Here is a 14,613-nt window from a genome sequence, read left to right on the forward strand (position 1 = left end):
ACTGTAGCCAGCCAGGCTCCTATGTGCATGGAACTTTCCAGGCAAGAATACTGGAGTGGGTTGCCATTTCCTTTTCCAGGGAATCTTCCTGACCCAGGGATTGAACCTACATCTCTTGCATCTCCTGCATTGGCAGGCGGATTCTTTACTAGTTGAGCCACCAGGGAAGCTCCCCCTTTAAATATAACTGGTATAAAAACTTGAAAAGAGAGAAAAAAAAAAATCCATGTTCCACTGGTGCAAACATACTTGGATTTTCCTATATATGTTTTTTATACATTACATTGGTGTATGTATAGCTTTGTTTTCTACCTTACTTAACATTCATCAGCATATTTCCATATTGTTATATAATATACACAACCTTTTAAACAGCTGTGTAATATTCCATGGCTGTGTCGCACTATTTCCTGGTGTGGGATATTTTAAATGTTTAAATATTCTTAATATTTCCACTGTTTTCAGTGTAGAGATTGTGGAACTGTCATGTAGGCAGTTGGACACAGTGTCATGAACAAACAGGGCATCTTTTGGGAGTGAAACCATCCAGCAGGGGTCATGTCAGGTTGGATTGGTGTGTAGGTTTTCCCAAATACTATTAACATCTAGGCAATGAGAATAAACCCACTGAAATTTTCTTAAGAACGTGGTACAAAGTTTGAACATGTCCTGAAAGAGAGTCAATAAGGAATCACCTAGAGATAAACTGAATATTTCCACATGTTGTAAAGTACTTAAAGAATACTTATCATTAAATCCTATTTAAGTATTAATTTATAGGACTTTTCTCACCAGTGCTTTGAAGACTGGAAATAGCACTGGCAAAAGCAGATGAGAATGGCTTTAATAAGGTTGGGGAAAACCAACTCTGAAGACTTGAGTCGTGGGAGTGGAAGAGAGTGCTGAGAGAAGAAGTTAAGATGAGATATTACAGTGGGATGGCTGAGGACAGAATATTTTTATACATAGTAGGAGCCCTCTTGTCTCAGTGCCGTAAGATTCTGGTAGTTGGTTAATCAAGAAAGTTTTTAAAGTGAGGAGTCACAAATGGTTTGTAAATGTATGTAGCATTTTAACTTAAAAATATGTTTATTAAACAATATTTTGAAAGAGAGCCCAGAGTTTTTCTTTGAGAATAACTGGAGTTTCCCCTTTCTTGAATAAACCACCTTCATAATGCATTGAGTACACATTCCAGTTTTAATGTCTTTAAAAAAGAATTTAAAGACTTGCAGATACAAAAACCTAGATTTTTATCTTGCCTCCACCTAAGGCAACAGCTATTTTTAAAAAGGAACTCGTTCTAAGTCTTTCTGTAGCATCCAATTTTGTTTTCATAGAAAATTTATTTTCTTTCTTGTGAAGAGTTGAAACCACATAATTACAGTAATGAATACAGTTGGTATACACAGACTGTATAACATACATAACTGACTCTTGAAGCACAAGAGCAGCTCTCCTGGTTGGAGCTCAAGTACTCATGAATGTTCTAGAGAGTGACCTAGTAGCCTTGAGGATTCACTGAGCCATGGGCATTGGTTGGCATGTTTTACAGACAAAAGCACACTTTGGTTAATCTGGAGTGTTGATTAAGTCGGGGATAAATTCTAAGAGTGACGTGGATTGAGCAGTAGTAGAAGGAAAAAGGAGTGACTGAGAAGTGGTCAGAGAGTTAGTTGGGGGAATAATTAAGATTACCAGGTTGGAATGGGGGAGGCCAGGTATGTCAGCTCCAGTAGACAGGTCAAGAAAAGAGCTGGAAGACTTAAGAAGAAAGGTGTGGGATCTTGAGAATAGAGTGATTTTGACGTTTGATAGAATTTTGATATGAAAGGGGAAAGAAGCCAGGCTGATGATAGGTTAAGACATTCTTGAAGGAGGACACCCATTCTGAGCCTCTTGTTGCAATGAAAAATAACTGCAGTAATGTACAGAGATTTTGCAGATTGCTGCTGTTTGACTCATTTTCTTTATAATGATTGTGTTGGAGAATTAAATATATAAAGCCTTTTATTTCATCTTTTACAGTGGGTCTCGCCTGGTGGTGAGTTTGTTCCCTAGGGGATGTTTTGTAGTGTTGAGACATTTTTGGTTGTTACAGCTGGTCCTGCTGGCTTCTAGTGGGTGGAAGTCAGGGATGTTGCTGAGCATCCTGCAGTGAACAGGGTAGCCCCCTGGAACAAAGAACTATCTTACCCAAAATGTCAGTAGTGCTGAGATGGAGAAACCCTCAATCCTGTCATAACATCTTGCAAAGTTAATTCACTTTTTGGCTCCCATAATCACTAGCTAACTCATAAGATCCCCCAGTTAACCTTCTGTTTAATTGGAATGGTGGTAGGAAGTCGCATCATTCTGGAATGCTAATGGGTCTCATTTTGAACTGCAGCCTGAACCTAGTTAGTGGTGCCAAAAGTTGGGGGTTCTGGCAGTTCACATTCATAGTAAATAGGATTTCTTCCCTTATGGTATATTGTTCCCCAGCCTTCGAAAGTTGATGAAAATTGAGACAAGTTTTACATTTGGAGAATTATATGATGGGCATTTTTGCAACTAGATCTAGATATTTCTGTTTTGAATCCACTCTTCTGAGTGATTCTGTTTGTAAAATATTTCTGTTTGGAGAACTGATTTTTGGCCTTAGAAATGACTCATCCTTTCTGCTGAATTCCCATTTGGGGCTCAGGAAGGCAGGTGTGTTATCATCGTTACCATTGATAGGTAGTAGAGTGCCCTCCTGATGCCTGATACTGAACAGAAGATGACCCCAATTCAGAATTCCTTCTGTACTGTTTTTGCACTAAGGCCATAGTTCTAAAATTTGTGAGGAGTCAGGGCACTGGCAAGTCATGATACTCTTGATAAACTAATTTTTATCAAACTATGATGTAGCACCCAATTATTTAAGACTTTGCCTGGACTCCTCCTGTCCAACAAAGACTTTATCAGGCTGAGCTTTTCTGTTTTACCTTGTGGTTTAGTTGCTAAGTCGTGTCGACTCTTGTGACCCCATGGACTGTAGCCTGCCAGGCTGCTGTCAATGGGATTCTCCATTGACAATTCTCCATTGGCAAGAATGCTGGAGTGGGTTGCCATTTCCTTCTCCAGGGGATCTTCCCGACCCAGGAATTGAACCCAGGTCTCCTGCACTGTAGGTAGATTCTTTACCAACTGAGATACCAGGGAAGCTTCACCTTAGTATGAATGATTATTCCCCCAAGGTGTTCTTTGGTCTGTCATGCAAACAGGTGCGTGTGAAAATCTTTGTGGCAGGGAGGGTTTAGGCTCTTGATTGCAGTTCCATCGTGCTTTTAAAATACAACAGATGAAGTATTACAAGTCAAAAGAATCTGAAGCCAACATAGCAAGTTTTAAAGCGTGATCTTGACCCATGGACAAAATAAACATTTTATTTATTGTTGTTTGATATGTCTGATCTCATTGGAACCCAGTGTGAATCTTGAAGCTACAAAGAAAAGAAGAGAAATAGATTAAAATTTACTTCTCAAATCATGCAATTCTTTTTATTTCTATGGTCCCTAAAATTGATTAAGTCTGTGGTTGAGTGGAGATGTCATGCTTTCTTATCTTCTTTTCTAGAGAAGTTCTTTATGAATATTTAGTTATGTTCCTTGGGTTTTAATGTGTACATAAGACAGTAACTGGGACCAGGAGACCTTGTGTGAGTTCCCTGCAGGAATATAGGTAGACAGAAAAAAGCAACCCTCCCCCCCAACACACACTTAGTATTGAGCCTCAGGAGCTAGTGTGAGTGTTTAAGGGGGGAAAGGGAAGAATAAGTGAAAATTGGAAGATGAGGAAAACCAAGAACATAAAGCCTCCAGAGCCAAGGTGAAAGGAATCCAAGGATGGTCACCTCTGCCCTGAATACTGTGTGAAACATTGAGAGCGACAAAACAACTGCATTAGCTTCCTGTAGTTTTTGTTTCTGCTGATCTAAAAAAATTTTTTTTACACATATGCTTGAACTTTAGAGCACTCCAATTCTGTGCACCTGAGATCCATTTAAGGAAAAGAAAAAAAATTTTTTTTGTAACCTATAGTTACATAGACATGCTTGCTTTAGTGCAATGCTTGGTTGAGGGTGGTTACTCAAATAAGTACCCTGACTGTCCACTCCTTGGGTGTTCAGGTACTAGACTATCAGTTCCTTAGAGGGTCAGCTGGGAGTAGGAGACCTGAGACAAATGGCAGAGATATTGCAGAGCACTGAGGAAAAGTGGGGCCGAGAGTGGCCGTGATGGTCAACCAGGACGTGTGTCACTAGATAGAGAAATAGAACCTCCTCAAGTCAGTCCACTGAGGCCTGCTTCGAAATCTAGAAGTAGAAAACAACCAGGGATGAGGGACTGCAGGAGAAATGCTCGCTGAGATATGCTTGCCAAGACCTCATTTCCATCTAGAGCTGCAGGAAGGAGGTCTTGTGCTCTTCCCAGAGTGTCTCAGCTGTTGAGCCACAGAGTCAGGAGTAACTTGGGCTTCTCTGCTTCCAGACTCATGAATTCACCTCCTCACTGGGATGAGTTGCCTTTTTTTTTTTTTTTAAACAATGTTGTTTATTTATTTTTGTCTTTGTTGGATCTTTGTTGCTGCGTGGGCTTTTCTCTAGTGGTGGTGAACCAGGGCTGCTGTCTAATTGTGGTACATAGGCTTCTCATTGCTCCTGTTGGGGAGCACAGGCTCTAGGGGGTGCAAGCTTCAGCAGTTGCCGCGAGCAGACTCAGTAGTTGTGGTTCTCGGGCTCTGGAGCACAGGCTCAGTAGTTGTGGCACATGGGCTTAGTTGCTCTGCCGCATGTGGGATCTTCCTGGATCAGGGATCGAACCTGTGTCTCCTGCATTGGCAGGCAGATTCTTCACCACTGAGCCATCAGGGAGGCCTGGGATGAGTTTTTAAACAACCATTTGTTGATTATTTATAAAAGTGCATTTGTTGTTGTAGTTCTCATTCCTAGTAGGGAGGATATGAAAATTGGCTTTGTAGTGGTTTTCACCCAGTTCCCTGTGATTGGCAGCTTTTCTCTAACCTGGAAGCAATTTATTAGGTTTCCTAGAGAGATTATTTTGATTGTTCCGGAATAAGACTGACAGTCTTGGAACAAGCACAGAATGTCTGCAGAGAACTTGTATTGTTGATAGGCTCTGCTTCCTGTGGTAGTAAAATTATATCAATCATTTGAAAATCTTAAATCTACGAAGATTTTGAACCTCTTTCTTTGCATATAAATGTCCCATATATTCTTATGGTGTGAACTACTGTATATATCTGTTGTGTGAAATTCAAGCTTACTTTATCATTCGTTTGTAATTGAAACTGTTTATCTGTCTAGAGTGAATAATGATCACCCAAAACCTATTCTGGGTGCCAAAAAATTCAAGATTTTTTTTGAGTTATTCTTATTGGCTGCCCTTAAAAGTAACTCAGTCACTAGAAAAATAATCTAAATTATTAAGATAATAATAGTAAGAAGACCATCTTAAGCTCTTGGCAGGCAAAATAAAAAAATTTATGGATTTCCCTTTTGAGAATTATGTGAAATCCTGAAATTTTGAGCTTTATTTTGCTTTGCTTTATGTGATTTAAGGCACATTACTATGCACAACTTTCTTTGGGGAATCTTGAACATTTTGTGTCCCGTAGAACTTAATTTTTGTATGTTGTGACTTATTATACTTGTCGATGAGGTATAAGGATTTTTTTCTTTTATTTGTATATGCACATTTGGATAAAAAGGACACACACACATATATATGAAACAATTTTTCCTCTTTTACAGAATTAAATGTGAGGGAATCTGATCTAAGAGTTTGTGATGAATCATCATGTAAATATGGAGGCGTCTGTAAAGAAGATGGAGATGGTTTGAAATGTGCATGTCAGTTTCAGGTAAGGAAATCAGACCTTTTCTCAAAAGTTTTAACGTTTGTCATATTTTGTAATTCTACATTTTTTTAAATTAAAAAGCTTATTAAAACACCTTGAACCCTACAAGAAATTTGGGTTCACAGCCCACCGATTCTTGTCAAATGAAACGCTACTGTTTGTACCTTCCATTCTTTTCTTGAATGATAAGGACAGACTGGCTCTCATAGAAGGTGAAAATGCCTTGAAAAAAATATGAAAAGTTTTATTCAAATGTATAATTGTCACTGAAAGGAAGTAAGGTACAGATTGCAATAGAGTCACTTATTTAAAATGTTGGTCTTTTTATCCTCTTTCCTTCTCTTTCTTGTCTTTCTCTTTCCCTTATTTGCCCCATATTTGCTGCTGTCTCATCTTTTTTCGGCCAGAGGACATGACTGCCTCAGGGTAGATCCGAGTTAGAGATGGACTAGAAAGGGGGAATCTCAAACCAAGAGTGCGAATATCTTTATTTTTCAGATGCTGTTTTAGTTGTGAGTTTGTTGTCTAAAAAAAAAAACAAAAAGAATGGAAGTGAAATGTGCTACATTTTTTTTTTTTTTTCCTTTTGATTGTGTCCCACAGCTTGTGGGATCTTAGTTCCCCCGACCAGGGACCATTGTTCACAAAGTGGTCCCTTATTCAGAATTTGTGATGAAACAAAAAAGGAACTAGAAATTTTAAAATTCATGATCTTATTCTAATTGTACCTACCATTTTGGATTTTAAAGGGAAGAAAGGGAACAGAGATTAGGAATAAAAGCATAGGATAGTCAGTATTTCTAGAAACCCTATACAGCTTCAGGCATAATTCTGTATGATCCATCTGAAAATAGATAGCATATTTCCCACCCTTTCTTAGGATATTGTAATGAGAATCAGAATCAGAAAGAGACCTTGAATATGAAGCCTTTTTGAAAACTGTTAGCTATCAAGTTTATTTTCATTAAAAGAAGTAGAAAATTTAAGTAAAGGAGGAAGGGGTGGGGAGTATACTGATGACCAGCCAAAAATGTTCCTCTTGGTCAAAAGGGACTTTACAATCCACTGTTTATTGACAGTAGCCACCTTTGAAGTGGCTTAGCTAACCTTGTGCCCACCCCTCCATGGTTCCTCATGTAACAGTAGTCAGGCCAGTGTAACTACTGTATATAAAATAAATAACCAACATGGACCCACTGTATAGCACAGGGAAGCCTACTCAATATTCTGTAATAACTTACATGGGAAAAGAATCTTACAAAGAATGGATATATGCATATATAACTGAATCACTTTGTTTACACCTGAATTAACACAGCATTGTAAATCAACTATAATATAAAATAAAAATGAAATTAAAAAAATAGGCAGTGTTATGTCTGCCTGGCCTCTTGCTCCCTAAACCTTCTTAAGAAGGACAGTGACTAAAGTGGGCTTCTTTCCTTAAAAGAAGGTGTTGATTACATGGTATGTACCAAGCCCTCATGTGCTTTTACTTCTTCTTGTTCTTCATGTTAGATAAATTTTACTTACCTACATCAAGGTTCACTGATCCTTTTTTCTGTCATCACCATTCTGCCATTCAGTGAGTCTTTACTTTCAGATACTTTATTTTTAGAATTTATAGTTTCTGTTTGAGATTTCTTGTCTTTTCATTCCTTACAAGCTTATTTTCCTTGAGCATAGATATTGATGCTTTAAAAATCTTTGCCAGTTTCAACATCTGGGACATCTCAGAGATCATTTCTATTGATTGCCTTTTCATTTGAGAATGGATTGTGTTTTCTTTTTATTCCTATTTATTCTGACTGTATCCTACACCTTGTGAATGATGTGTTTTCTAGTGTTTGAATTACATTCCTCTGAGTATTGTCATTTTTGAAGCAGTTGAATTGACTGAAAAACAGCAGACTTTGTCCTTCCTGTTTGAGTAGCAACACAAATATCGTTTATTTCAGTCTTGGCTGGTCTACTTGGAGTGTGCCCCATAAGTGCTTGGTTCAAAAGTCAGCCACAGAATCTGGGGCTCCCTGGTTTCTCTCTCCTTTCGGGGACTTTCTCGCTCACTTCCCAGTGGCTTTGGTCGCTCTGAATTCTGTCCTCTGGGTCTTCATGCAACAAAGATTGAAGGTTTTTTGGTGGGTATTTTAGCTATCCTGGGTGGGGAAAACTGGGGCTATTCCCCTCTTCCAACTGTTTTTTATTTCCTTAGGTTAAAGTCCTTGATGTGGAGTTGTCAGGCCAATGGAATGCTCATGTACAGATTAGCATTCTCACCAAGAGCAGTGTTACCAGGCTGCTTGTTTCCTTTCAGCCTCTTGGTAGTGAATTTTGTCAGTCCTTTTAAATTATATAAATATGAAAGGTAAAGAAACTTTTTGCATTTGATTACTGGAGAAATTGGAAATGTGCCATAGATTTATTTACCATTTTTTTGAATTAATATTTCATATTCTTTCTATTTTGGGGAGTATTTTCTTTTTCCCTGTGTTGATCTGTAAAGATACATGTGTATACTATATTAATAAAATATAATGTACTGTTTGTGTTGTTCTTATAATATTGCTTACTGTGCTGAGCATTTTATATCTATTAACTCCTGAATATTTTATATATATTTATATATAAAAATTAACATAACAAATTCTTATGAGAACCTGTGATGTAGGTATCATTTTGATACATTTTTTAAAAGTGTGGTATTTGCCATAGTAAACAACTTGAACATTATATAAGGAAAAAATGTCTTCCTTCCACTCCAGACTACCAGTTGCTCTTCTCAGAGGCAACATCTGTTAATTCTTACATTTCCTTTTAAAAATATTGTTTTACTAATACATAAGTGTTTTAATTTCTTTTAAGTACTAAGTCACTTATGCATGCATGCTAAGTCACTTCAGTCTTTTCTGACTCTTGGCAGTCCTATGGACTGTATCCCACCAGGCTCCTCTGTCTATGGGATTCTCCAGGCAAGAATACTGGAGTGGGTTGCCATGCCCTCCTCCAGGGGATCTTCCCAACCCAGGGCTCAAACCCACATCTCTTATGTCTCCCGCATTGGCAGGCGGGTTCTTTATCGCTAGAGCCACATGGCATATATGTAATCCATATAAACGAAAGTACCTTAGAGATGTACCTAGAGAAAAAGTACCTTACTTTTTAGTTTATATGGATTACAAAGAAAGCTTTATATATTTTAAAGAAGTTATCCTGGTATTATTTTCATTTTATGTTTTTTTATATAAAGTTTTACATTTTCATTTTATATTTATCTTTGTCTTCATGATTCTGCTTTTTATTCTCAAAGTCTTTCCTTGCAACTCTAAGGTTATAAAGCCTTTTGACCTTTTTAACTTACTTGAACAGCTAGAGAACCTTCTCATGATCTATCTGAATCCCTGTATTCTTACCTTGTGGCAAAGCAAGAAAGGAAAAGAAAAGTTAGGGGTTTAGATCACTAGACATTTACCCAGAGCTTACTTAGTGGTAGGTGCTGGGGATATAAAGATGTTTAAAGACAAATTACTGACCTTGCAGGAGCAAACTGCCTAAGGGCTTACAGCGTGACTTGATCCTGCTGCTGAGCGAAACTTTGACTCCTCTTCTTTATATGCTTTTACGTCTCTTCAACTTAGACTTCCGTTCTTGCTGGTTTAAGAACAATGACCTCATGTGCCCATTAAACACTTTTCTGTGGATGCTTTAGCAGTATCTTTCAATTCATTTAAAAACCTGGCTTATGATTCATCATGCTTTCAGTGTCAAGCTTTTGGGGGGGCATAATTGAAACACATTTTAACAGATAATAATAGGATTTTAAATTCTAAAATTGTTTTGTTTAGCCTGTTAATAGGAGCTATTACATCTTGCCACATACATAAACAAAATTGCTTTTATTAATTTTGAACAAAGAAAAATGATCAGTATTGCATCTTTTCATTGAAACCTGAATAATATATAAAGAGAAATGCCTGTGGCTTTTCCTCTTTTCTTTCTTCCCCTTTGTTCTTCTGACTGGAGTTCTCAGGCTGATATCTTTTTTTCCCTGAGTTTCATAGTATTTGCTCTAGCTAAGTACTCTGTCCTCTATTAGACTTTTGTATTAGTCAGGATTTTCCTGAGAAACAGAGCCAACAAGGTATATAGAGAGAGAAGAGAGAAAGAAATTACAAGGAATGGGCTCACTCAGTTATGGACACAAAGTCCCATGATCTGCAGCCTACAGGTTGGGGGCCCAAAAAGGCTGGTAATGTGGTTCCAGTGTGGTTCTGAAGGCTGGAGGATCAGAGGAACTGATATGTAAGTCTCAGTCTGAGTCCATAGGCCTGAGAACCAGGAGAAAACCAAGGTCCCAGCTCAGTCGAGGTCAGGAGCTTATTCTCCCTTCATTTGCCTTTTTCTATTCAGGCCCTCAGTGGGTTGGATGATCCCACCCACATTGGAGAGGGTATTTATTCAGTTCACCAGTTTAAATGCCAGTGTCATTGAGAAATACCCTCTACAGATACATCCAGAAATGTTTAATCTAGGCACCCTGGAGCCCAGTCAAGTTGATACTTAAAATTAACCATCACAACCTTGTTAATATTATTGTATTCAGCACAGTTCCTGACACACAGTAGGTACATAATAAATGCTTGAATGGACGTGGCTGCAGAGTTGTACACTGCTGCATCTTTGTAAACTGCTTCAAATCACTCTTCCAGGTGAAGAGTAGGTATAGGGGAGAGTTTTTTCCCCCAGCAAGAGTGACAGTAAAGAGGAGGCAAACCTTAAGATAGAGTCATGCCTGAGTTAGAAGTTGTGTGTTGTTAAAATTGCCCAAATCATAAATTTTTCTGTAGCATAATAAGAAGCTCCTAAAAGCAACTCCTGGAAACTGACCGAGGAACTGCAGGTCTGCTTTTCCCATCATGCTCACTCCTTGGTATGTGCTTGTTAGGTTGCATTTCAAGGACATTGCCTATCTGTTTTAAGCTCCTTGCTCACTACCACCAAGTGACATATAGTGAGATCCTGCTGAAAAACTGGAGCATGTAGTGGTTAGTGTTAGGAATTAGCTATGACCCTAGACAATTACTTAGAACTCAGAAATGATAACATCTATAGCAGAACCAATGAATGTTTGTTGAAAATTTACTATGGCCAGATATAAATGCTAAAGATGGATTTCTCTTATTTAATACTCATAACAGTTTTGTTAGGTAGATACTATTATAATTACCATTGTACAGATAGGGGAAAAAAAATGGCATTGGTGCTAACCCGTAGTCACATGAATATTTGACCCAAGATTTGAACTCAGCATTTGACTTCAGAACTCTGGCTCTAAGCACTAAGTAGAGTACTGGAGTGGGTTGCCATTTCCTTCTCCACATGTGCTTTGCAGGACTGTTACATTTAAGTTAGTTTAGGACATTAAAGTTGCAGCCAATATTTACTAGATAGAAACTCTGCATTAAATGTTAGCTATTACCGTATAGATTCACAGCCCTATCAGACTTAATAACCCTTTTTTATAACCAATAATTTGTATTCCATTTCTTTTCTAAAGTGAAATTTGTAGATAATGTAGCTTACATAAACATGTAATTAAAGAAATCAATATAATATATAATTGAAATGTAAAGGAGAAATAAAAGTAATTTATAATAAAATAAGTATTTCAAAATGTAAATGCTGGGACATGATTATACTAGAAGACAATGTAGGGGTCCATTGCTTATATCTACTTAAATGAATATTTGGATTTTTAAAAAGATCATCATCAGCACTTGCATACCAGTAGTACTTGAAAATGAAAAGTAGAAGTATGGTGAATGCTAGAATAAAAACTATTAGGAGAAGCCGCTGCTGCTGCTAAGTCGCTTCATTCGTGTCCGACTCTGTGCGACCCCAGAGACGGCAGCTCACCAGGCTCCCTCGTCCCTGGGATTCTCCGGGCAAGAACCTTGGAGAAACTAGAGCAGTCTTATTTGTTTATGATCTTACCGTAGTTCCTGCATGAATGGCTAGAGGTGCATTCAGAAATTGTATGGTGTACAAAAAAAAGAAATTGTATGGTATATATAAAAAAAGAAGTTGTATGGTATATAAACAAAAAGAAATTGTATGATATGTATGTTGTATGGAACTGCCCTTTCCTTTGTGGTACTTTGAGCACTCTTAGAATCCATCTGCTAAATGACAGTAATGTCCTCTTGTCATCAGTTCAGTTCAGTCCACTAATTTGTGTCCAATTCTTTGTGACCCCATGGACTGCAGCACGCCAGACCTCCCTGTCCATTGCCAACTCCCAAAGCTTACCCAAAAACTTATGTTCATTGAGTCGGTGATACCATCCAACCATCTCATTCTCTGTCATCCCCTTCTCCTCTGCCTTCAATCTTCCCCAGCATCAGTGTCTTTTCAAATTAGTCAGTTCTTCTTATCAGGTGGCCAAAGTATGAGTTTCAGCTTCAGCATCAGTCCTTCCAATGAATATTTAGGACTGATTTCCTTTAGGATGGACTGATTGGATCTCCTTGCAGTCCAAAGAACTCTCAAAAGTCTTCTTCAACACCACAGTTCAAAAGCATCAATTCTTCGGCGCTCAGCTTTCTTTACAGTCCATACATGACCACTGGAAAAACCATAGCCTTGACTAGACGGATCTTTGTCGGCAAAGTAATGTCTCTGCTTTTTAATATGCTGTCTTGGTTGGTCATAACTTTTCTTCTAAGGAGAAAGTGTCTTTTAATTTCATGGCTGCAATCACCATCTGCAGTGATTTTGGAGCCCCCAAAATAAAGTCTCTCATTGTTTCCATTATTTCCCCATCTATTTGCCATGAACTGATGGGACCAGATGCCATGATCTTAGTTTTCTGAATGTTGAGTTTTAAGCCAACTTTTTCACTCTCCTCTTTCACTTTCATTTGTCATGGTGACAACCAAAAATGCCTCCATGGGGCACCCACACCTAAGGGGCATGAGTACCTTTGTGAGCACTGTATTAGAAAGTTGTTAAGCATTGCTGAGTGAAGAGTTAGTTGGCTTGAAAAATCCATAGACTTGTATTTGACATCTTGGAGCTTATGGTCTTTTTTTGTTGTGTTGTTGCTAATTATACATTGTATAATTACAGAGTAACGTTGACTCCTGCAGACGTCATATAGTTTTATTGTGTACATGTTAGGGGAAGAGAATAAAGGAATGTGATCCTTGGAAGAACTGGAGGAATATAGGAAGGCATCCTAAAGTAAAATTTGAGTTTTAACTAAAGTTGATGTAGGAGTCTGGTGATAGTGTATAGCAAGTCAACTTGGTTATAAAATATTTTATTAAAAATTGTTTTTACCAGTGCTACCTGAGGTAGCATGCCAAAGTCATGGTTCATAAAGTAAGTTGACCACGTGTTAAAAAGTAAATGAATGATGAAAGTAAGCCTTGCTCATTGCGGAAAAATTGAGAAAAACAGAAAATCCTAAATATGGAAATAAAAAAATATGGTGACAAGTAATGTGAAAAATTTATTGATATTTTCTTCCAGGATTTACTCTGAATATTTATTTTTCTAAATAATTCAGATATATATATATAATTTATCTTCTTTCTACATTTTTATTTTATATTATCATATGATTTAAGAAATTTTCATTCAGTTTTATGGACTAGATAATGCATTTAAAAATGGCACAAAATTCTCAGAAGTTATATACATGGTATTATTACCTGCTTTTCACCTAACATCATCTTTTTATGTCATACAGTATTCTTATAAAGGGTAATGCTCAATGACTCTTTGACCATATATAGCGTGCTTTAAAATAAACATTACCTTATTGGATACTTAGATTTTTTCTTGTATGTTTTTGATATGAATACATTTCTATTTGAAATGACTGTAATAAATTTTCATCTATCGTAGTTTCCTTCAGATAGATCCTTAAATGTGTAATTCTAGATCAAAAGCCTCATTGCTTTTTTAGAACTCTTAAAATGTGTTATTAAATTGTATTCTTTAAAGATTGAGCCAGTTTAAATTACAGCAGGGCTATTGGTATGCAACTAAATTGAAATTTTTGTTTGTCTAATAGCCAGTTTTATATGGTTAAAGTAGCATCTTATTTTCATGTACAACTCTGATTATTAGTAAAGGTCAGCATTTTTAATATATTAATTGACCATTTGTTATCTTTCTGTAAATTAGTCTTTTGTCCATTTTGTATTAATTGGTACTGTCTCTGTTTTAGTGATGATAACTTGTATCATGTTATACTATTTTCTCCCAGATTTTAAAACTTTAGTCGTGTATATTTTTGAAATATAGAAGTTTTAAAGTCTTTTAAACATCTCAATTCAGTGTCATTTCTCAAACCTGTATCATCTTTTTTCTTTTCATCTACTCATTCTTCAAGGTCCAGTTCATGTTTCACTTTCTCTGAGGAGGCTTTCTTAAATACCTTATATCTTACAGTAATAGGTGTTAGATATTATACTTATTATCTGTACTTTTGATTTAGTACATGATCATATATATACCCACACATATATATTTCATATTTATATGGCTCTCTAATAAGATTGTAAAGTCTCAGAGAACAGAGCTCATGTGTCTTCTATAGCATTTACCTTGAAACCTTTTATACTAGAGGTGCTGAATAAGTGAATTTTGATAATTTACATCATTAGTGCTTATTCCAAACATTGGAAAGAATCTCCTCTTATA

At 37.0% G+C, this 14,613-nt stretch overlaps 1 protein-coding gene across 2 annotated transcripts in view; it reads left to right on the top strand.

The window, feature by feature from the left end:
* The window catches only part of TMEFF1 (transmembrane protein with EGF like and two follistatin like domains 1), a 101,288-nt gene that overhangs the window by 23,947 nt on the left and 62,728 nt on the right, over nucleotides 1-14,613 (top strand). For both annotated transcript variants that reach the window (XM_025282140.3, XM_025282139.3), the window contains exon 2: nucleotides 5,798-5,907. In XM_025282140.3, coding sequence (XP_025137925.2) covers nucleotides 5,798-5,907 — 110 coding nt within the window. The remainder of the gene's footprint in view (nucleotides 1-5,797; nucleotides 5,908-14,613) is intronic.

The sequence above is a fragment of the Bubalus bubalis genome, chromosome 3 (genome assembly GCF_019923935.1).
Source record: "Bubalus bubalis isolate 160015118507 breed Murrah chromosome 3, NDDB_SH_1, whole genome shotgun sequence".
Taxonomy (NCBI): domain Eukaryota; kingdom Metazoa; phylum Chordata; class Mammalia; order Artiodactyla; family Bovidae; genus Bubalus; species Bubalus bubalis.